We start from the raw sequence: 24,642 nt of genomic DNA on the forward strand, positions 1-24,642 counted from the left end.
ATGGCGCGTCGCGACAGCAATATAATTACGCGCAAGCGATAAGGATGGGTAGCTTGGGGTCATTGGACAAAATTCTACGTGCTCGCAGACCAGACTATACCATTGCTTCAGGACAATAAATGGGCCAGTGTTGAGAAGAACCAGCGCAAGAAACTAATTTCCTATTGTCAGCCTCTTTCAAGGGTTTACGGACTTGAAAATATACATATGTAGTTATAAATATTTATGCGAGCTAGGTAGTTAAGCAACCCAAACGGACGGACGGATTTATCTCTCTTTACAACGTAGACTGAGGCAGGTCCGATTGTCTTCGGTGTACCTTATGTAGTTGCAATACTCAACTTCCTGTCCCATGTATAAATATGGTTTACTTTTAATATTTTAAACTTTCGTGTTCCATTTCAACTAAAATATAGAGATTGCTTATGACCACTGCTGTTGCGTCACATACTATGTAATTTTAAGATCAAATGTGTCTAATATTTACAAACAATCATAAAATTAACATTGAATGCAATATAGAAAAACTTGACTCATGTTTAAATAATATTCACTAAAGCTGAGTTGCACCACCTAACTTTAACCGTAAGTAAAACGATAACCGGTACTTTTTGTAAGTAATTTGACAGATAAGATGTAAAGTTGTTGTAGGTAAATAAATAAAGCATTTAAACAATCACAAACATCACAAGAGTCCACTTATCTCGCGTCACAGCCTACCCGAATACCCGCAATAGTATCTGTGTCATCGTTGACGTCACGGAGTACCCTCATTCGTTATCTTCTAAATATTCGAACCGTTAACGTCAACAAGTTCATGCGCAAACGCATGCGGGCTCGCCCGTGAAGGCTGGTCATTGACGGACACCTGCATATAGAATGCGCCAATAGACTTCGGCAATTTTGTGGATAGATGTCAATAAATCAATTGAAACAGATTTAACGGCCTTTCACGTGATATGTAATCTAGCAAGTAATTGAGCGACATTGAATTTGAAAATCTTATAAAATTATCTTATCTCATCTATCGAAAGAATTTCCCAAGAACAAATTGGCCTTTGGTGGTCAAGCTGTAGAAAACTTGGTTACACAGGAGTTGCAGCGCCATAACGATCCTATCGGGGTATATTGTGTTACCCTCTTCCTTATTACTCATCAAATCGCCCTATAAGGTGGCCAGGGAGTCGACGTTCAAAGTTAAAATTTAGATTCCTTACATCAAGGTCTAAATCACCCCCATGTATGTTCTACGATTTTGCTTAGTTTATGAGATAGAGTTAATTTTGTGATTTATCCCTAACTATCACTTATTGTTGGTTTTTAATGTTTTTCTCACTCTGGAAGCTTCTCTGGCGTAAGTAAGTAAAAACAAGTGCTCGCCAACTTTAACTTTGAACGTCAACTCCCTGGCCACCCTGTATATCTCCATTAGACAAAATGAATGATGTTCCTTTTTTCAACCGACTTCAAAAAAGGAGGAGGTTCTCAATTCGACCCGTATGTTTTTTTTTTTCTATGTTTGTTACGCGATAACTCCGCCAATTATGAACCGATTTGAACAAATCTTTTTTCGGCGTATAGGTAATACCTCAAGGGTGGTCCCATTTAAATTTAATAATAGAAAAAACAACCCCCAAGGGTGGAAAATTGGGGATGAACTTTTTTATACGCAATATCTNCAATTTGAACGATTATTTTTTTGTTGAATAGGTATTATCAAAAGGGTGGTTTCATGCGAATTTGAAGAAAATATTTCACCCCCAAGGGTGGAAAATTGGGGATGAACTTTTTTATACGCAATATTTTTAATTTTTAGTTTTTTTTTGTGTTCACGCATTTGAAGTCGGTTTTATTTTTAAAAAAAGTTAATTATTAGCTTTAATGTGTCAGTAATCTCAATATAGATTTACTTATAGTGAGGTTCTATATGTATAATCGTATATTTCAATATTATTTTGCTTCATTTGTTAGCAGGACTGCCAGTTTCTATTAGCGCTATTCTTTTGTGTGAATTCCTTTACCGCGTGCATCAGTTGCTATGGGAACTGTATATGCGATCTGACGTGCTAACAAATAGGCGATAGTCAAATTAATGCTAATGTTAATGCTTTTAGACCGTCTTTACGAAGAAACTCAGTTAGTTATATAGCAATTTATTTGTTATCAATAAATACCAGTTTTTCCTTTTAGGCCCGATTCGACTAAAGTTTTATCCGATAATAACTCTTGGTATAACTGGCACATTGACAGTTTCAGTATGGGAAATATGTCAAAATGTCGAATAACTGACGATTTATTCTGAGATTCATATTTACTCTTGTTTGGTCGAGTCCAATCCACCCTTAGTTGGACAAATTATTAGCCCGATGACATAAAAAAAGAAAGAATGATGATAATGTGGTAGCATCTAAAACTTGTGTATAGTATTTAATTTAATTATTTAAAAATATCTTTGCTCAAAAACACGATTCATAGTTTCCCCGAAGTCCCATTATTTCAAATGCACTTGTGCCCACATAAAGAAATTTACACATAAATATAACAATCTGTGAGAATCTAAAGCAGACTGATTTGATTTAAGAGCGTTGTCACATTTTTCATGCAGAAATCGAGAATTTGGCAGATTTCGAAATGATTTTAGTCATATAATTTATTGTTATAGCTTCTTTTGACTTATATCATCGTAATTATCATACGTTTTTACGGAATGTCTATTGACAAAATCTCGTTCAAATTGGATTTTTGCCTACGAAAACAGCGAATTTCGAAAGCCCGATTTCCAGGTAACTCGCGAAGGCACAACTTTGAACTAATATTACAACAAATTTATTTCTAAGTAAGAAGATAGAATGTATTCATTAGAATAAGCATACCCTGAAGAAGAAAGTGTATTGAGAAAATTTTGATGTTTAATTCATTAAAATGCATTTTTATCATGTCTAAGATAGTCAAAATTCGAGAAAATTACTGCAAGAAAACAGGTCACATCTCATAATCTAAAAGTCATTTGGCAACATAAACTACTTTATACTTAAGAAGAAACATAGTACTATTATTGTGTGAAAAAGAAAAAATATCTATCTTCAATCTTCAAATGAAAAATTAATTTGAAAATACTATAAAATCGGGTGCATCAAATGGCATAAATCAGTCGTGCTTTGGCACTCGTAGACGCCGGGTCTATGTCAGTTGACTGCCCACTGACGTATATGCGTCACGCGTGATTTTTTCGTAAATTGTAGTATGATTGAGTACTTTTGATCCGCAAGTATTTTTAATTTATTTGTTTAGGTAAATCGGACTTGTAATTTCTTTCTTTTCAAACTTTTTATTATTTTACTTACAGAATATGGGTAGAATAGATAAAAGATATTATTATGGTATCTGTTTGGTCAGGAAAAAATAAATGACTAATAAAAATTTTAACAGGGTGTCAAAACATTAGTCTATGCTATTGTGTTTCTACCAACATAAAATATACTCTTCCTTACTAATAAAAGTTGAATAGCGTCTGTATGGTCACACAACGCTTCGTCATGTTTTTCCGAAAGTTCAATTACTGACGACTGAATGAAAGAAATTGGTGCGTAACTATTCATCTGATATTAAACGTTTAGTAATAAAGGGGTAGGTCAGGTAAATGGCAAATCCACCAGCGGTCGCTCGATGACACTTAGACAAATAGTTTTATAAAACGTCAACTAAGTTGGTTAGGTATTTGTATTGTAGATACTTATACAAATGAACGTATAAAATGAGTTTATTTTTAAAAGTATAGGTACAGGGTGGAAACGATAAGTGATTTCACTTGATTTTTAATTATACAAGATATCGAGAAACTGTTTACTGTTCCTGTAAGTGCTTCATGAGCTCTTTAAAACAATAACAATAAATAGGTCAAAGAATAAACTGGATCTATGCGAAAATTCAATGTTTCCGAATTTCATACTAAATGTATGCCGCCAGCCATACCTACCATATTAGAAGTGTTAATTTTTTAAATTTAAATTTTTAATTGAGTAATATATAATAATCAAACAACAAACTCGTAAATTGCATTCTTATTTAAATTATTTACGGAAAACATGATTTTAGGTTTAACTTGCTACAATATCATCAAGAGATACTAATTAATAAATACTAAATAAACAGATAAAGGGGACGGCATTAAGGCACTCAGAATTCTCAGAAACCATTGATTTCGTGTTTGTTTGTAACTGTATTAAATGTATGAAAGCTGGAAATATAGGTTTTTTGAATAGATTCAGTTCGTTCTTAAACATATTATTGATGCCGTTTGCTAGGTCTCATGAAGCACTTTTTCAGTAAGTAACCATTTGTTCGACATCTTGTATACCTACTATAAGAAATATTCGAGTGAGATCACTTATCGATTATTTTCGTCATCCTTATTTGTATTAAATTTAATTAAAATACACTAAGGCTGAGATGCACCACCTAACTTTGACCCTAACTGACAATAACCGGTGTTTTATGTTAGACAGATTTTTGACATCCAAAATTTTGATGTCAATGTTAAAGTAAGACGGTGCAACACGGCCTAACAAATGTATCGTAGACAGTACTTTTTATTTTCTTCATAAATCTTTCTTTTCTTTGTAAAGCTATCTACAAGCTTTTATTTTCTTTGACATCTGGAGTTGTAAAATCTTGCAACTTAAAATTTACTTACTTCCCGTTTTCCCATTGAGCTGAAATTTTGCATGTCTACACAGGCATGCAAAATTTCGTTTCATTTCGCACTAAATAATTTAATTTACACGTGTTTTCATGCGATGGCCAAGTCAATATATTTATGTAAAACGTTAATGATTTCCTGGACTGGACTTGGTATTACATGGATCTCACAACTTTTTACCGTAGAACAACTGAGTAGTGAGACTTGGTTTTTTGACAAGTATTGTTTTTGATGGGTTTGTATTACAGAACGCATGTGTACCTAATGGGATAACTGTTTAAAAACACGATTAGATAAATTTTGCTCTATGGATAAAAATCTTAAAGTTACCTCTGATTTTTTAGCATTATACGACCGTGGTTTATAATAATAAATTCTATAAAATCACAATGATATCAGTATTTACCTCTTTGATTTCCTGACTTGTTTAGATTTACAAAAACTAAATATTTATTATTAACTTTTAGATAATAATTTGAATGGCGCTTACGATGTTTAGTTACGAGCTCTTTGATGGACACAGATATTATAGATAACGTTTAAAAAATGGCACGCTCGTTTTCATACATTTCATTCTATTTATTTAACCTATCCATATTTATGTGCGGAAACGTCACAAAATCAGAATAAATTTCAATTTTTCCATCCCGCATCATAAAAACTAAAAAGTCAAAAGTAAAATTTAAATAGTAAATATTTTTCATAAACAAGCTTTTGATGCTGTAAAAAGAATAAAATAAAACATAAATTCTTTCAAACCCATCAACTTATTACTTAACTCAATTTAAAGATTAAAAACTTGTCGCGGGATTTACTAGTGTAAAAAATACATTAATTACGTAACTTGATTTTGCTAAAAGTCTGATCTGAGAAAAAATCTAATAGGTAAATTATACATTATTTCTTTATTATTATGTATGATGTACTGTCTTAGGTACGATACAACTACGGATTAAGATCGTTTAGTCGACGCAGCGTTGAAATTGTACAGATAAATGCAGTTTGCGCACTCACTACGCGACGTCAAGCAATAAAAACCTAAAATTCGAACGCCAACTTTTTGCTACAACGCTCTTAACATATTTTTTATGCATGACAAGGCAGGTATTTGACCGCAATCGCACCTGGTGTTAAGTGAGATGCAGTCTAGGATGGTACATATCTGCCCTGTAAGATTCAACACGGCGCTGAAAATATTTCAGAACAAATCTTAATTTGCATATCTTTAGTTAGTTGCACCTTGCCTTTCCGACAATCGAGACTAAATAAATAAATACTACCTACATATGTCATTTCTCTGTATTGTCTGAAATATGTTTTAGTAACTTAGTAACGGTTGGGGGAAGGAAAAAGTAACCGAGATGGTGTTTACACTATTACATCTTGGCCAATTTCGTGATCCGGGTAACGCGGGTTCGGTCCCTATTGTGGTGAGCTAACTCGTGCGTGACACAAGCATATTTAGCTTAGTACTAGGGGCTAAAGGGACTATTAGAAATTTAGGCAATAGCAAATTTATAGATAATCTTTTTTTTTAATCCGCATCGTTCGTTTCAGCCGAATGACGTCCACTGCTGGTCAAAGGCCTCCTCTAAGGTTTTCCACAATGAAAGGTCCTGCGCTGCCCGCATCCAGGCTCTTCCCGCGACCTTCACCAGATCGTCGGTCTACCTAGTAGGAGGCCTGCCCACGCTACGTCTTCCAGCACTTGGTCGCCACTCAAGAACTTTTCTGCTCCAACGACCATCGTCTCTACGAGCTATGTGCCCCGCCCACTGCCACTTGATTTTAGCAATTCTGCGAGCTATGTCGGTCCATTTGGTTCTCCTGCGATCTCCTCATTTCTGATTCGATCACGCAGGGAAACTCCGAGCATAGCCCGGTCCATCACCCTTTGGGTGACCTTAAGCCTTCTTATGAGGCCCATAGTAAGTAAAAAATCCGCATAGCATACTTCCTTCATCAAAACAAAAAAACACTCACCTTGTGGACTAATAGGGCTGGCATCCGAGTGCGGTTTCAGCGTTGTAATGAAGGGGTAGTAGGGTTCCCTCTCAGGGTTGGGACAGCAGTACACCAGTCGCAACTGGCTCGAGGGGGCGGAGACTCCGCACACGTAGCAGACGAAGGACGCGGTAGAGGGGGGCGCGGGGGGTTGGGAGGCGGGCCTTTCCAGGGAGGGGGAGTGCGTGGCCGCAGCGAGGGACGACTTGTCGCCGGACGACGCGAGGGAAAGAGGGGAGGGTGGGAGGAGCGAGGGGGGCCGCGTCCGTAATGTGTACATTCGCTCGTTCGCTGGCACTCCTCGCATCTGTGAAAGAAATACGCGGGTTATTTAAATAGAAAGGTTATAAGAAAACACAAACAGTACGAAATCACGAAAATGGAATTATGGCTCAATTGATTAAAAACTGGAGTACCACCTGAAGTATGTAACAGATTGGCAGAAGTCAGGGGTTAGAGTCAAGGGCGTAGCTACCGTCGTATCTGCGGTATCAATGATACGGGCCCCCCAGGGGCACAATACAGGGGCTCCAGAGCCAGACTTTTTTGAATAGACAGAGTTATGCATAGGCCTATAGTACGAGAGCCCACGACCAAAATTTNCTAGGGAAGTTCTTTAATTTTCCAATGCTCTTTTTTAGATGAAAAGGGCTCCATGATCTAAATGACCTTTTTTGATGGGGCCCCCAAATTTTGATATAGGGCCCGTTTAAGGCACGCTACGCCACTGGTTAGTATCATTCATAACATTCAACGAGTCAATTCCCTGTTTTAGTTTCCGTATTTCTAAATAACCTCAAAGGATAGACCCAAAAACGTAACGATCTTGAATAATAAAAGGTATAAAACCGCTTCTTTAAGCTACAGTCTATAAAACTTGTAGGCAAGTGGAACACAGTGATAAAGAAGTTCCTGCATACACTCGTCACTCGTATGTACTTTAACACCTGTTACAACAAAAACTAAGGCTGGGTTGCACCATCTTAGTTTAACTTTGACAAACGTCAAAAATCCGTCAAATTCCATACAAAAAGCATTTGTCAGGTTATCGTTCTGGGCTGGCCTGAGAAAATCTCCAACGTCGAGCTATTGGAACGCTGCCACGAAATTCCGATCGACCAGCAGATCAAGCGCCTGAATCAAGAACTGGATTGGCCACACTCTGGGATCCCGATCACATCCCCAAGCAGGCTCTGGATTGGAACCCCAAGGAAAACGCAAACGTGGTCGCCCCAGGCAAACTTGGCGGCGCACTGTGGCAGACAAGGCGAAGAAGATCGGCAAAACTTGCAGCGAGATCAAACGCGAAGCTCAAGACCGAACGCGATGGAGGACTGTTGTGGACGCCCTCTGCCCCATCTAGGGGACATAGGACCTTAAGTCAGGTTACCGTTCATAGTTACCGTTAAAGTTGTGGTGCAACTCAGCTTACGTTGTAGGTATAAAACCAAGACATACTATGCACCCAGACAGTTATCTATGTATACCAGTTTACCGTCGGTTATTATCTAAATCTCAGATTATGCTTATCAGTACTAAGCAGTATTTATGATATTAATTCGTCATGAGTGTTTATTTTGATAACTGCGCGATAATGGACTGGCATGCGAGTAGTAAATGAAGTTACTGGAAGTAAATTTGCTTTAAATATTTTAGTTACAAACGTATTGAAGAACATTACACAAGTAATTTGACAGTTTAAACTGTAGGCTAGTCTTATGAAAGGTAAGATTACAGAATTATGTATGATGTGTCTCGTTTATAAACTTGTATTTATCATGTAATAGAAAATACAATATGCTTCCTATTTGTAGTATAAGCACTGCTGGTTTTGCAAATGGCGCCACTAACCAATCCAGTGAAAATCAACAAACTAAACTTATACGCTAGTAGCGCGAACTAGCAAATGCAAATACGATGTCTCGTTATTTACATTATGTAAATTGCTCACGATATAAAATAATTCCTTAGAATCAGGAAATAATAAGATGATGCTCTTGCAATTACTTGTAGGTTATACTCGTAGTAAAGTCAAGTATGCTTGATAATTAACAATAACCATTTATAGATAACAACAATGTATGTGCACTCGAATAGATAGGTAGCTACTTCAACGAAGTGCAAACATCAGCTATAAATTTACTATGTTTGTAACTTTCATTCATTCAACATGAGAAAATATGTATTCGTAAGCAGAGCAATTTGTACATAGTTGAACGATTCTGAACCGTCCCAGCTATGACATTGTTGACAGGAGGGCGCTACTTTATTATCAATACTGGGGTATTAGTTCAGATTTTAGACACTTGACGTTTCAGAATCGTTCAACTATAGTAGAATGAGGGCTATCGTTTTTATACTTAACAGTTGGCACCCCTGGCGATTGACAGGACCTTACTCTACAGTGGCGCCATCTTGATGAGTGGAAATGCGATAGTCCTCTTACCACTTTAGCGCTCACCAGTTGGTGCCACAGTCTTCGCTACTAGCAAGTGACAGGACCTTACTCTACAGTGGCGCTAACTGGTGAGCGCTAAAACGATAGCCCTCATTGGTGGCATTTTTATACTGGATTTGACAGATGTTGTAGCACAAACTCTGCATTTTGCATCTAATAACTTAAGAGAAGGTCTTACTCCTGCACAAGACTTGAATACTGAAATTCATTTACTTCTACACACTATTACTGGATAACAGACTTTAATGCTTATTCTCGGAATATTCTACATAATCCCATGTAACAATTTTACAGGAAAATTATTAACTTGCAGTAATATCATGACAAACATACTTCATGCTGTCAAAATGTTATTGATAAGATTGCTAAATCATCCAAATACACAAGGCAATTCTGTTTAGGCATGTATTTTTTTTTCCTTGTAACAACAAATATTAAATAAACTTATAGGTACGTTTTGAGGATCATTCGGCGCAGGAATTCCGCGATAATCTTGTATTAACTGTTATCAGTACGATAACAAGTACACTTTGAGATATATGATAATTTGCGCGTTATCAAATATGAAATCCAATCATCGAAACGACTTAAGCCACGATGTTATCGCTGCCAGGAGTGTCACTTGAAATCATGTGGACCGATAAGCGGATTATATTCCAAAGTCTGATGATCGATATACGTGCATGAAGTTGTGTAACCTTAATTTTGTATCAAACGCCTTGAAAGGTTTGATACCATGGCTGTAAGTAAAGTAGAATTATGTAGGTAAGCCTATTTCACAAAATATTACTAGCGTGGCATGTGCAAAATCCAACTTCTCGTTAAATATTCAAAGATCATTTGATTATATCAAGAAAAGACTTCAATGAAGCCAAACATAACACGTTTATTTTTAATATGTTTATTTTATCATTAGATAGTATCAGTCTTAATATTTATCTCTTTATAGGTAGTAAAAATGGGTTCAATCAAGATTAAAATTAATGTCGCAGCAATAAATAATTAATGCTATAATCAAGTCTTACCGTTTTACAATTATTGTTTCAATTTAGTATGATAATAATGTCACGTATAGACACTACAATGATAGTCATAAAAATTTAAGTTAATTATTCACGATTGCATCGTTTGAGAAGGCTTAACCCTTAAATGCATAGTGTTGCCATATGTCTACGAAGTACTTTTTTAATTATAAAAAGTAACACATTTTATAAGCGTTTCTGAACGTACGCTAATATCATAGAAAACATCATAATAAAAATAAAAAAAACGCAAATGAAGGTAGATTTGAAAAAAAAAAACGATATTTGACGTAGCGATTGCGAAAGATAAAAAATTGGTAGTGTTAAAATTTGTGGTATTTGAATTTCGGATTCAGTGAGAATTAATTGCTAAAACGATTGGAAAAAAATACATACGTGTTAGAAATAATGTAAGAATTCATTATTATAACTTATTTTTTTGGTAATCTATCCCGAATGTGCCTTCGACTTGATTTTTGTGTATGTAGCCAAATGTCTACACCATGCGTTTATGCCATAAAATTGTTCTATGGTTTGCTTATTTGGCTTTTTTTTTTCAGCATGTTTGGCTCGCTATCTGAAAAGGAAATTGAGGCAGCTCTTGCTGCTTTAAATGATGGTGCAGTCTCAGAAGATGATGAAAATTAAGATGATGATAACATCGATTATTACCCAAACGTACGGGATTTGTTGCATGATCTGGATGAGGAGTCCATAGATCATTATCTACCCTTGGAACATAACGAAGATCTGATCTAATATATGCTCCTCTTCATAGAATATGGGAGGGTTATGTTCCAGGGTCTTCGTTATGTTCCAAGGGTAGATTATGATCTATGGACTCCTCATCCCGATCATGCAACAAATCCCGTACGTTTGGGTAATAATCGATGTTATCATCATCTTAATTTTCATCATCTTCTGAGACTGCACCATCATTTAAAGCAGCAAGAGCTGCCTCAATTTCCTTTTCAGATAGCGAGCCAAACATGCTGAAAAGAAAAACCAAATAAACAAACCATAGAACAATTTTACGGCATACAAACGCATGGTGTAGACATTTGGCTACATCTAGTGATGGGCCGACTATGGTCTTTGCCGACTAACCGACTAGCCGACTAATCGGTTTTCAAATTGCCGATTATTCGGCCGACTAGTCGGCAATGCCGATCATTCTAATACCTACTTGTCTGAAGAATAATATCTAAATTTCTCAATTAAATAAGAATATCTAGATTTCTAAAGGGATAAATATATTTAAACTTCTTGAGAAATGCGATTTCTTTGATTATGAGAAAAAATTAAAGCAATGTCATAATTTTCGACGGCGGAGGGGTCAGAGGAGGTGACAATATGATCGCCTCCTGCTGGGCTCCTGGCGCGCCGTGATATTATTCTTACTTATCGACGTCAAAACGGCACGCATCCTAGGCCCACTGATTCCTCTCCACCCTCCACGGTGATGGTCAGAAGCTGGGGCCTACATGGCACAGACTACCACCACCGTCGGATAGGCAGGGCCCGCCAATTGCTGGCACAGACTGTGACTGACTTTGTTCGGATTCCCATAGTTCTTCACACTAAGGCGATCGACGGAGCTCAGGGGTTATTTATGTGGGTATTCCTCATCTTTCCGATGAGAGGAGCCCCACATAAAAGAGTGTCATAATTTTTATATGGACAAATTACGTAAACTTTACACATTTTTGATGATTTCCTGGTAATTTTAACTAATCTTAACTTTGTATGAATTTAGACTGATTGCTAAAATTTTAAATCAGGTGAAACCACTTTTTACTGATTTTTTGCAGTCAAAAATAGTTTAGATAAACACCCTAGGTCTACCTCATAATCATCTTGGTAATTATGAGTTTTATTTAATTCACATACCTATTTAATTTTGTAATGCACCGATTATAATCGGCAGATTTTGCCGGATAGTCGTCACTAGTCGGCCGACTATCAATGATGCCGAATAGTCGGCTTTCCCGACTAGTCGGCGACTAGTCGGCCCATCTCTACTACATACTGTAAATTTTCAAAAATATACTTTTTTTTCGTACTAAGACTTTTTTTATTATTTTTCCCCCTATCTGTGACTAAAAATCTAATTGAAATATTTTTTTCATAACTAAATAAAAAATCATGCATTTAAGGGTTAAGGCTATATCGTAGCAAAGTGTAAGAGCATGTATCAGGCCCTTAGTACATATCGGCAATATCAGCGTTCGTGACATAATTTAAACGTTTTCTTGTGTCAAGGGAACTCAATTTGAATGATCTCGATGCGTTCCAATATACATATCGGTATTGAAACTTGGGTAAATCACTCGATTGAATTCTACTGGTATTGCTGGTATGTCCATCATATTATATCGACAGGAGACTATTACATACAAATATCAACAGGGAGGCAACTAAAGAGTTTGTAGACTTATGACCTAACTAATGATTATGTAAGTACTTTTTAAAAGCCTACTCGCATAAATAAATGAGTTTTATGAGTTTTTTTTTATCAGTTATGACTCATTTATCAAAGACGGCTGGAGTTACACTACTTTAGTTACTTTTAGTTAGTTTTGAATTTGAATTTACTGCGATGTTACTGCTGAGCGGACCATCTTACAAATAGCGAAGCTCTGCCTGATTTGGCAGTCAAAACATTCCAAAATTTCAACAGTGTTACGACTGACGTCCGCCATCAAATCGTATTGAAGCCTCCGAATAGTTGCAAACGCAACTAGAGTTACACCATCCCAATGTAGACTACCGAATTTATCATTTACAAGACCCAGTCGAGTCAATACGGTTCAACTTCGTAGCCAATAAATTCCTACTTTTACAAACAGTCTATCGAAGGCCCGAAGACAACCGCGTGTCTAGAAGATTACAAGCTGCAGACGAAGCACGCGGTACCGGCCGGGTCGCCGGGCTATCTGGCCACCCGACCGGGGTCGCCCGATAGCCCCAGATTATTGCTATCAGGACGTGTAGTCTGACCCGGCCGACTCTTTTAGCTCCGATGCACGCTGCACTGTACTTTATAGTAATGTCATTTATTTGATTGATTAGGTTGTTGTTGTTGAATGTTCTTGCGTTTGTAGTTTGATCTTTCAAGGACTTTATTGATGAACCGTCAATAAAATGGACGCAAACTAAAATAATAAGGAATTTGTCAAACAGAAAGCTACACAGTGACATACTCAAAATAATAAAGAATTTGTCGAACTGAACGCGTAATAGATTAAAATATTGCCAGAAGTCTCAAATATGACAAAGACCAAGTTCTAAGCAAAAGATAATAATGAAAAGTAACGAATTCTAAATAATCCAGAAGTCTTGTGCCCGTTTTCACCATCAATCCCTAATTTTTAAGTGACCCCTAGAAAAACAAAATTCCTGTTATGTGTTACCATAAGGGTCACTTAAAAAATAGGGATTGATGGTGAAAACGGGCATTGAACTCGTTTTGGTTCAATCCCTAAGTAGAACACACAGAGCTAAATAACTTTGTCAATTTGATTCTAAGTTTTCCTGAAGTATTTCATGGATCATAAGACGCTTTGAAAGATAAAACAATTTCACTCCCTAGTGTTTAGTTCATTTCATTCAGCCAAAAGACGTCCAAAGCTGGACAAAGGCCTCCCCCAAGGATTTTCACAACGCCCGCAACCAGGCACCTCCCACGACCTTCATCAGATCGTCTGTCGTCCTCGTAAAGTTTGTAGTGCGATAGAAAAACCAGAATAATCTAGAATACGATGCTTACCTATAGCAAACTAAACTTAGGTACCTAATAAATCTGTTGTTGACCAACTCAAAGGTCTATAAATATCGATGTGTACACACGACCGTAAACACAATCCGGCGACCTGCAGATAATGCACGCTTAACGTCATTATCTGGAACTAAACTGAGTGGAACTTAACATTATAATAAAAGTTGTGGTTGTGTTAACTCGATATTACACTGCATTATCATTTAAAGAAAGATTTATTAGTAAAGATAATTTTAATTCTCGTAAATATATTAATTAGATCACCGATTATGATTGCACATAAAACAATGCGATAACGAGCTTAATTCATATTTTTATTCTTGGATTTAAAAAGCCCAAGATAATAAGTAATCATATCATAAAATAATACATACAATCTTTTTGGTAAATACGGTCGATAAGATAGGGCTAATCTTTAGTAGTCGATATTAGACTTATTTGATAAACATCTTCACCAGCAAATAATCTTAGAGATTCCGGAACAAAGGACACGAGAATACGATATGTGGTTAGACTTCGAATCACGTCTAGACCTGGATTCAATACCCAGGTGGAGCACGCAAAAAACAATATCTGTGCCCCAGTTTATAAAGTACATTGCAGGATTGCATCAAGCTGTCTAATATCAAATTTTGTGCGTTGGAAAGCCCATTAAACCTATCAGTTAATTGAACCATGTTTGATATCTATAACTGATAATTATCATGCTTTGTGGTGACCTCAATCGTTACATCCTCTTGTGGATTATAATTTAATTTCGATAAGTTTTTGTTATATTTTTCCAAATAGCAAAAAGAATTACTTTCTAATCTTCATTGCTTAGAACGATAGCTCATATCTGCTTACGTTGGCGATACAGTATCAATAATGACCAGCAAGAAGGAAAGTTTGTTCCAATCTACTAACTAATGTATTACTTACTAAATTATAATGCTGAAGAATTTGTTTTTTTGCTTGAACGCGCTAATCTCAGGAACTACTGGTACGATTTGAAAAAATATTTTTGTGTTAGATAGCCCATTTATCGAGGCTTTAAGAAATACGCGTGTAGTGAGCTTATTGCCAGATGGCAACACAGTAGCTTCTATGGTAGGCCCTTTCGCATCGGCACATTACCGAATACTGAGTACTGACGTTTGGCAACAAAATGGTGCTCGACTCTGAGACAAGCCACCACCATATTGTTGAGGAAATTGAGTAGACATTTTTTAAATACCTTCGCGAAGAAAACATTCTGTACGTAGTACATTAATATTTTGTGATGATATAAACCGTATCATTGAATATTTCTGAGGTCTGAGCGGTGACTGGCCTCGCCAGATAATGCACTGACCCAGCGTAATGCCGGGCTTGTTTTTATACGATGCATTATTGATAAGAATACCCAATTACATGTTAATGGAGAGAGATAACTGGTTAGTCTTGAGCAAACATGAACCTATGGGACTTAGATAAATCAAAACTATAGGTCTATAACATAATACAGCCAGTGGCTGAAGTAAGAGAGCAGCACGTCAAACTTCAGGCACTTACAGGGCAGGTATGTACCATCCTAGATGCATGTTACTTAACATCAGGTGTGATTGCGGTTAACTATGAAAGCCTGCCTAAACAATGAAAAGTTAAAATAATTTAAAACCCTAATCTTTATACGACTTATCGTCGATTTTTAGGCATCAGTGTTTATCTATAGGTATTATTATTACGTCTGCACTACGAGTTTGACTGCAGATATTGTGTTGCAAGTTAAAAGTAATGCCTCATCAGTCGATAAACGTTATCTTGTCGGTGCGACAAAGAGCTCGATGATTATGACTGATATCGATAAAATGATTTGATTTTTGTGGACGTGTTATCAAGATAGTGATGATTGTGATGAAATGTTGGAAGGTAATACACTCGCAAACGATACAGGTACATTGTTGTCGTGATATCGATGTTGTGATGGATTCAATACTAAATATTGGAGAAGAGAAATTATCTACAAAAGATTTAGATACAGATGTGACTACAGCCTTTACCTGTTTCTCTAAAGGTTTAAGTGACTCATTCAAGAAACCAATAAAGATTCAGTCTTTAACTTAATATTAAGCGTCTTGAAAATCAGACCTTATAATATGATTTTGACTTTCCATAAGAAATTAATATGATCAAAAAACATAACCCTTCTTCTGCCGCAGTCAGGTAAAAATATGACGGTAATATAAAATATAAAAAAACACGACAAATAAAATAAAATATCTTATGTAATCAATAATAATAAACCTGTGAATGCGTAAGACATATAAATAAAGCTTTTTTTTACAAAAAAGAATGCTTAAATTGTGTCGCCTTGTTACTTCTTGTGTTTCTATTTTGTGTGTTATTTTATAATTATTATTAAACAGAACATTTACGTCGACAGCATCATATAAAACACCTCCTAATCCACTCCCAATTCACTCAGATGGCATGCGCAGGAGTCATGGCGCGACATGTGATTGTACCGACATCAAACTACACATTTCTATTTCAAAATAGCTCTTGTTACAATCACATAAGCTACCAGTGTGCGGTCGTCTGTACACCGAGCCTGTTTGAACGCTGTGTACACACCGCGTGCACCCGCGCCGGTTCACACTTAAGCAAATAACACGCATTGGCGTCATACGAGGGTGGCCAAATTACACGCACTATGAAAATAGGTTTTAATATTATTTACATTTTTCAACTAACTTTAAACAGATATACAGGGTGTTTGGCGCATCGTGTGCCAAAATGATTTGGCGGATAGAATGGGTCATTTCCTATATTTTCAGCCCCCATAACACGTTCCATGCCAGGCGGCTACTTTTAAATTAATTTTTTTAGTAATTTCACCAAAATACCCAAATCGCATCATTTAATTTCGATTAAAAAAAAACTACTAGGCGCAGCCCTAAAGTAAATATTTTGTTTTGACGTGCATAAATGTAGGGTTGCATCAAATCTAAATTTATTGGCAAATATCATCTAGTTTTTTTAAAATTCAGCTTTGAAATTTTCCGAAAAGTTAAAAATGGACTGAACATTTAAGTTTACAAGGGTATAATTTTTATTTTAAAAGAGATAGCGATCTTCGGATTTTATCAAAACTTCTCTAGTCTATCCTCATTCAAACGGTATACTAATCTTGTTTAAATAATAACAACAACTTCACAAATTCCTTAAATTAGTGCATTGACTCTACTCGGACTGATTTGCGAAATTTGTGTTTATAGCTCCTTTTTGTGTGAATAGCACGTAGAACACCTAACAGGTAAAAATTATTTATCTTATGCAATGTAAAAACCTTTTAGCTATCCTACGAACATTTCTGAGCTCTTGCTGGACGTCGATACCAGTCAAATGACGATTTCGTAGAGAAGTTGACATGAAAAAACGGTTTTCCCTCTGCGATGTGCACCGGCAATGTTCAGAACTTGGTCTCGGGATAAAGCCACCAGTCTCCCGAAAGCGTCTTAAAACTTTCGAAACCCAGGACTGGCTTATGTGGAGCTGACGTGCGACAGCCCTCTGGCTGAGCCCTTCTTGCAATAGTGCAATGATTTGTGCTGCTTCTGAAGGTGTAGAATCCCAGGTAAAGTGTCAAAAGAAGCGGAGATGTGTATGGATCAACGTGTGAAAGCAAAAATCCGAAAACACTTGCTTTTAGGGGGGGTAAATAGGCCGCAACTCGCGACGTATCAAACAGTTGATACATGTCTTTTTCCCTACTTCTTTACATCAGCCGGGATATCTTTTTAAATACCGGTATGATTTAAATGAATTTGGTATCAATTTAAAGTTAAAAGTTTAATCTTTAAAATGGTGCTACTTTTTTCGTTATTATCAAATTGGTTTGTACACAAGATCGCGTGGAAACAACTTCATGTAAGTGATTCCATACTTTTGCTCGCAAGTGTAGATGATATTTGCCAATAAATTTAGATTTGATGCAACCCTACATTTATGCACGTCAAAACAAAATATTTACTTTAGGGCTGCGCCTAGTAGTTTTTTTTTTTAATCGAAATTAAATGATGCGATTTGGGTATTTTGGTGAAATTACTAAAAAAATTAATTTAAAAGTAGCCGCCTGGCATGGAACGTGTTATGGGGGCTGAAAATATAGGAAATGACCCATTCTATCCGCCAAATCATTTTGGCACACGATGCGCCAAACACCCTGTATTATAGCATATTAGCTTTTGTAAGAAAATAAATTCTGGTACTTCAGAAATTCAGATCTATGTCTGTTTAACAAGTTAAAGGTAAAAAAAAAGAATTATAAATAACTAGAACAAAATCAATTAAAAATATCAAATTAGGTGCAGAAAAAAACATAATTTCCACTTGGGTAAATAACTAAAATATGGGTCAATTTTCTTTTCACGAACATTACCGATGTTTGGGGACATTTTTTTACATTATTTACTTCAACTGACTAAAATGTTCATAAGAGATAAAAAATATTTTTTTACAATATTATGATTCTAAAAAACATTTACTCGTAAAAATAAAGTCTTATGCCATTATGTTGGTTTATGTGCCAGTGTATTAGGCGACAGACTTAGGTAAATTGGTGGTAGCTAGCCAGGCGGACTTAGAACAAGCCCTACCACCAACCAAACCGAACAGAAAAATCTGCCCCCACTGGGAATCGAACCCGGGACCTCTGCGTCTGAAGCAGGTGGTCTTACCACTAGACCACAGAGGCAGTCAAATAAATAAATTAAGTGTCCTAACAAAAATGAAGACATGGTCAACCAAGTACACGCACAGCATTCACCTGGGCACACATTAGCATAAAAGGACAGCCTAAGTGAAAACCCCGTCAATACTGTTTGTATACCGTTTATTGATACAGACACCATTTCTCGGATTGTTCAAGCTTTATAAATATGTCATAGCCATGCAAACGTTTATGAATTTATGGTGATTTATGGAAATTAAGAGCAAGTACAGTCGATTAGTCGATTTTCCTCAGTGGATTTGTGAATTCATAAAATCATTCATCTGATACACTAACTATTGTGCTATAAAAATCACTGAACCAACAGGTATAATTTATATTCGAATAACGTAAATTATCTGCAAAATTATGAACATTAAAATAAAAGTATTGATAAACCGCTATAATTTTAAACGCGTCATAACATTTTTATTACTTTGACCTATAACTTGTTTATTATAAACATACCCCGCTTTTGACTCGAAGCGCCCATAGTTCCATTTCTTATCTACATACATACTGGTCGTAAAAACTTGGCATAGTTTAAAAAAACCTATTGCGAAATCATTATCGCTGATTATCACCATAAAAACCCGGTAACCCGAGCAATGACGTCACAACCATGCTTGAATGGGTGTGCCGTCTCGGATAGACTCGGCTAACAGTATCAAGATCTGTGACGTCACAGCGGAGTTTGCTTAACCTAAAAACTGCCGGTAAACAAACATCTGTCAAGCGGCGCTAGTGTCGCGTCGCGTTATGCCGTGACAGATAAGAAGAAAGTTGTGCTAAAGGTCGAGTACTGTTCCGAAACATCGGTTTATTGTAACTTATTGATTAAGTAAAACAATAAATGAAAATTTATTTACGATACCAATTAATCTTATGTCAATTTTACAATTTAAATATTGATTAATAGACAAATAAAAACACAATAATCTATGTTTGCAAAGACATTAATCGCTGTAGCATACCTATTATAAAAGCAGGTCATCATTGACATTATGTTGCTTGAACACCAGAGCGCACTATCGTTTATTGGCTACTGCATAATATGAATAATAAATAAAAAACCGGTACCTTGCCGTTCACAGGCGAGTCCTGTTTACCGGCCAGCATCCCATCCCTTGTTTCCACCTGCTTTAACAACAACACCAATTAACACTTGGCAATCGCACTCACTCACAACACCATCACATGTAAATACCTCACGCAACATTGGCACGAGAAACTTGCCATTGAGCCACATCACGTTCACACCACGAAAGGAACATTATCACTGATATTCGGCACGGAACGCGGGGGGAATATTCTTTATCTGCGACAAATCGCTACGATACGGTATCAGTTTGGATACAAACTCCGGATTCCGTCAATAGTTGATGACCGGCGCGGCGTAAGGACGTGCGTCTGCGCGTGTTCCGTTCGCACTACTGCTTGTGACACCGCGCACCGATAGCGATACTGGGTCAGCGGGCAGACTTTTCTCCGCTTGAGAAATACATTACATTGTCAAACAGCCGTGTATCGACACGAGTGTTTACATAGACGATGTTGCGGTCTCCGGAAGCGATCAGACGGGGCGCCACGTCATTCAGTATGTGATTGAGCTCCTCTACTTAGGTCATGGTGTGGCGGCGGAATTATTATGAGTGCATTACGTGGGTGTAAATGGTTATGCTAATTGTGTGGCTGTACTGATGAATTATTCAAGATGTGATAGTCGGGATCATGTCGAACGTGAATATTATGCTAATATGGTTTTTGTGAGTTCCATTCGTGTGTCATCAAGGCTAAATTTCGCTACCGTTTTAATTTAAAATAAATTTCACATAATCTGTTAGTAGCATACGCATTATTTTAAAAATGCATTAAACATTAGATGAAATACCAGTTTTAAGTGTATTTAAAATTTATCTAAACATTTGCATATTTTTCTTGAGTAGACAAAATGGCATCATTGTCGGCACATTTTTTTTTATAAAAAAAAAACCTAGATTAATTGGTCATATAAGATCGGCATGTGAGAAAGGAAACCCGTTTTCCACATCACATGCAAAAATCTTATTATTTCTAAGGAAATTTAAAGAATCTGTAATAAATACTATTTATGTAACTAAGTGTCTCTAGCAAAGCTAATTTTATCTTAATAGGCTTAATTTCACGTCAGTCAAAATAATAATATGCTGAACTTGAAATGCATCTCCCAAACTATGCAGATTGCAATAAGCCTCTATGTACACAGTTCACTATCGCAAGTCCGGCCGCGCCCGCGACCCCGCGACCCAAGATACGCCCGCTACGCATGCGCTAACAATACCGTATTTAGTCTGCCCACGAAGGCCCGTATCGACCCTCGCGTTTATAGATTTAGTTCTAGGTTCGATTTTGAATAAGAGTCATAAAAATGGAAACAAAAAAGTATTTCATTAAATAATGCTATGACGGTTTGCATTAATCAATGAATTGTTAAATACATTCTTATTGGATTACAATCTGATCTTTTTTTGGTTTTAGAGACTTCTTTTGCAACCTATTGGTAAGATAAGACACTCAAAACATTATGGACCTGCTTATCAAATCCTGCACAGTTATGTTTTGAGCGGTAAGGGGCAAGCGAGCGTTTGATTGGTTACACGACACCTGAATAATATCAACAGTAGCAACACCCCTCAGCCGTCAGTGTTACATTTGAAGTGCTGGATTTTGATTAAGCTAATGTAACCACTACCTATGTATGACTTCTGTCTGAACTTAGAATGAGGTTAACCTCAAATAAGAAAAAAAAATAACACTAGCACACCCTAATGTGATAGCTATTATCTTATAATATGGACTAAATACAAATATTCCCGTATGAGACAGTATTTGTCTCACAATACGAACTCTACTCATCCACTAAGCGCATGCGTGATACACCGACGCAACTAGAGGTCACGTACGAAAGAAATGTAACGATTGCGCGCGCAGATAACGCAACGCTTCCACGTTATCAGCAACAGTAACGCTGTAATTGGTGTTATGACGTGTTACTTTACATAACAGGGTTGGCATAGTAATGTTTTAGGCCTTTTCTGTTTCTTTATTTATTTTATTTTTATTTATTCAGAAAACCACAGCTCTTTATAATATTAATACAAACAGGTATTTTTATATTTCTTACAGCCTATAATGGATACTATCTCGTAAAAAACGTAATATGCTTATCTTACGACGATAATGGGGATGTTGCCTGGGTCAAAAAGCAAGAGTTTTAATTAGTCCGTCAGTTAACTTATCAAAAAATACTCTACACGTATTTTTCACTTTTTCAAACTAATGAAAATTTAAAGAGATAAAGCGCCCCAAAGTTCATAAGAAGAGGCCCGTGACGTCAACGCTTGCTTAAAAATGCCGCACGTTGTGACGTCGTGCGCAACTTCAACGCACCATAACTATGTAATTATTTGTTAGATTGACAAATAAAAATATACGTGTCCAATATTTTTTTATATTAAACATTACGGACTAAAAAAAATTTTTTAGGCAACTAGCCTATTATGCCTGCTATTATTTTTAAAGAGGTGCAAAATGAATATTGAGAAAATGTATCTTCTATGGTTTAATGGTTAGTTGATACGTTAGCAACAAAGTACCATGAATTTTTTGCAAATGAGAAAAATATCCAGTAATATGATATTAATTAAAGATAACCTATCAATAAACACGTCAATCATTCTTATTGTCAGTCAAAGAAGTAACCTTATCTTCAAAAAGGTGAAGACATAAAATAAGACAAACATTTCTGTGTAAACCAATAGTTTCCTATTCGTCAGAGACCCTTGGCACTTGGTTTCGACGCAACGACATCCTTTTCACCCACGCTTCAGACGTTTTCTGAGTCAAGGAGAGGTCGCGAGCCAAAAGTCAAGTCACAAATACATTTGAAGATAGGTAATTAGCATAAGACAAAAAAACCTTGAAAAGGAATCGTACATTTTGTAAAAATAACTACGCACCAGCGAATGCGTTTTTGTCAAGGTCCCGAAATTGTGACTATTGTAGGTCAAAGTGTATTTTTTTATCTATCTACCTACTTTTTTGTTTTAGACGTGAGGAATGAGGATATGTAGAAAATCAAGTTTTTTATAATAGGAATAAAACTCTTGGCAGGAGACCAAGCAGGAGTTATTTCAATCATTAAATATTCAGTTAGGATTAAGATATTAAGATGTTCAGTTCAGTTCCAAATGGATGCACACCAGACCAGAACCGAGCAGTTGCCTATTGACTTGTCAGAGGAATTACGTCATAGCAGAAATCATCAGCCCTATAACAGATGTAAAAATGACGTGGGCTTTCCGTACTTACGCCCGCGCAATGCACAGTGGGCGATCGCAGAGCGCGCAAGTATCGCCTGCAATCACTTAAGCAGCAGGTGATTGCATCTGCGTGAATCTACAAGTACCGGAAAACGCAGGACGTCCACCTACAAGGTGGACCAACGACATCGTAAAGGTAGCAGGGAAGCGCAGGCCGCTACCAATCGATCAACGTGTGGAAAGCATTAGGGGAGGCCTATGTTCAGCACTGGACGTCCTATGGCTGAAATGATGATGATGATGAATCTACAAGTAGCCTGCTGGTGTAACATCTACATTTACAACTAACGTGTAGCTAGCTATCTCTTTTTAGCAGGCGGGTTAGGGCCTACTCTAAAACGGGTGCACGCACGTGTCTGTATAGAAAAATAGTATGAGCAGCGCAGAGTTGCGCGGACGCGTGTAACGGGTTTCCACACGCGTAGGGCAGAGTACTCACCTGCCATGTAGCACGTAACGTAGCATGTAACGGAACCAACCTTTAAGTGAGTACGGCTCGTCCACGGTCATCGCGTATCTGGCTGCGAGCTCCTGTATGACCTGTATGATACAGGTAGGATACAGGCTGTATCCTACTGCGAGCCCTTTGTGCTCGCCGCAGTGAACCCGCCACTCGGCGGGTCGCTGCGATCTAGTGATGTGCCGAGTCGGCTATTTCTGGTATTCGTTTATAAAAGAATCGAGTTAGGACTCGAGTCGGAAGACTTGGTCAAGTATTCGGGTACTGGCACGAGTAATCGAATACTTCAGTGGACTCGAGTACTTTTTAAATCGAACTTTGTAGTTTTCTTTTGATGACAATTTCTAATATTTCATCACAAATCATGTACGAACGATAGAGGAGTATTTAACGTAAATAATAACAGATTATTGTCATACAAAATTCGACTGTACGCCGTACAAGGTTGCTATTAAAGTACGACTTAGTATTTGAATACCGTTAGTACTCGAAATCTGTATTCGAGTATTTTAGATCCGAATACAGAATTTTACATACTCGAGTACGTGAGTACCTGCTAGGTATTTGAGTCAGTACTCGAGTCAGTCTGACTCGGCACATCTCTACTGCGATCTCCCTGCGAACCACGCGCGAGCAGCTCGCAGCGGGCTCGTGCCTATGTACTCACTTGATACAGTATCTGATACATTACGTGCTACACGGCTAGATGAGTACCCTGCTTAACGGGAGGCGGGACGTCGCGGAAGGCAGTCCCATGTCCGGAGCGGACATTCGCTCCGTGCGCCCGCGTAAGTTTTGGCGTATGCCCTGAATTATTAGCCTAGGAAACTCACGCTGAGACATGAGACGCTGAGACAGATGCAAGGTCCTCTGCTATCTAAATATACAGGGTGTTAGGTAAATGGGTATATGAGCCGACACTAGCCCATGTTAACATGGGCATATAAACGTTATGGTGAAGTCAGAAAATTGATTATCTTCATTTTTTTTTTATTTTCATACAAATCTGATTTTATAAAATTTATTTTGTATGAAAATTAAAAATAATAAAATGATGATATCAAATTTCTGACTTCACCATACCATTTATATGCCCATGTTAACATGGGCTAGTGTCGGCTTATATAC

At 37.0% G+C, this 24,642-nt stretch overlaps 1 protein-coding gene across 1 annotated transcript in view; it reads right to left on the bottom strand.

The window, feature by feature from the left end:
• Positions 1–24,642, bottom strand: part of LOC114356037 (uncharacterized) — a 143,881-nt gene that overhangs the window by 20,451 nt on the left and 98,788 nt on the right. Inside the window, exon 8 of the mRNA XM_028309122.1 lies at positions 6,683–7,010. Coding sequence (XP_028164923.1) covers positions 6,683–7,010 — 328 coding nt within the window. The remainder of the gene's footprint in view (positions 1–6,682; positions 7,011–24,642) is intronic.

Source organism: Ostrinia furnacalis, unplaced genomic scaffold, assembly GCF_004193835.3.
Source record: "Ostrinia furnacalis isolate ACB-3 unplaced genomic scaffold, ASM419383v2 OfSCF2609, whole genome shotgun sequence".
Classification (NCBI taxonomy): Eukaryota; Metazoa; Arthropoda; class Insecta; order Lepidoptera; family Crambidae; genus Ostrinia; species Ostrinia furnacalis.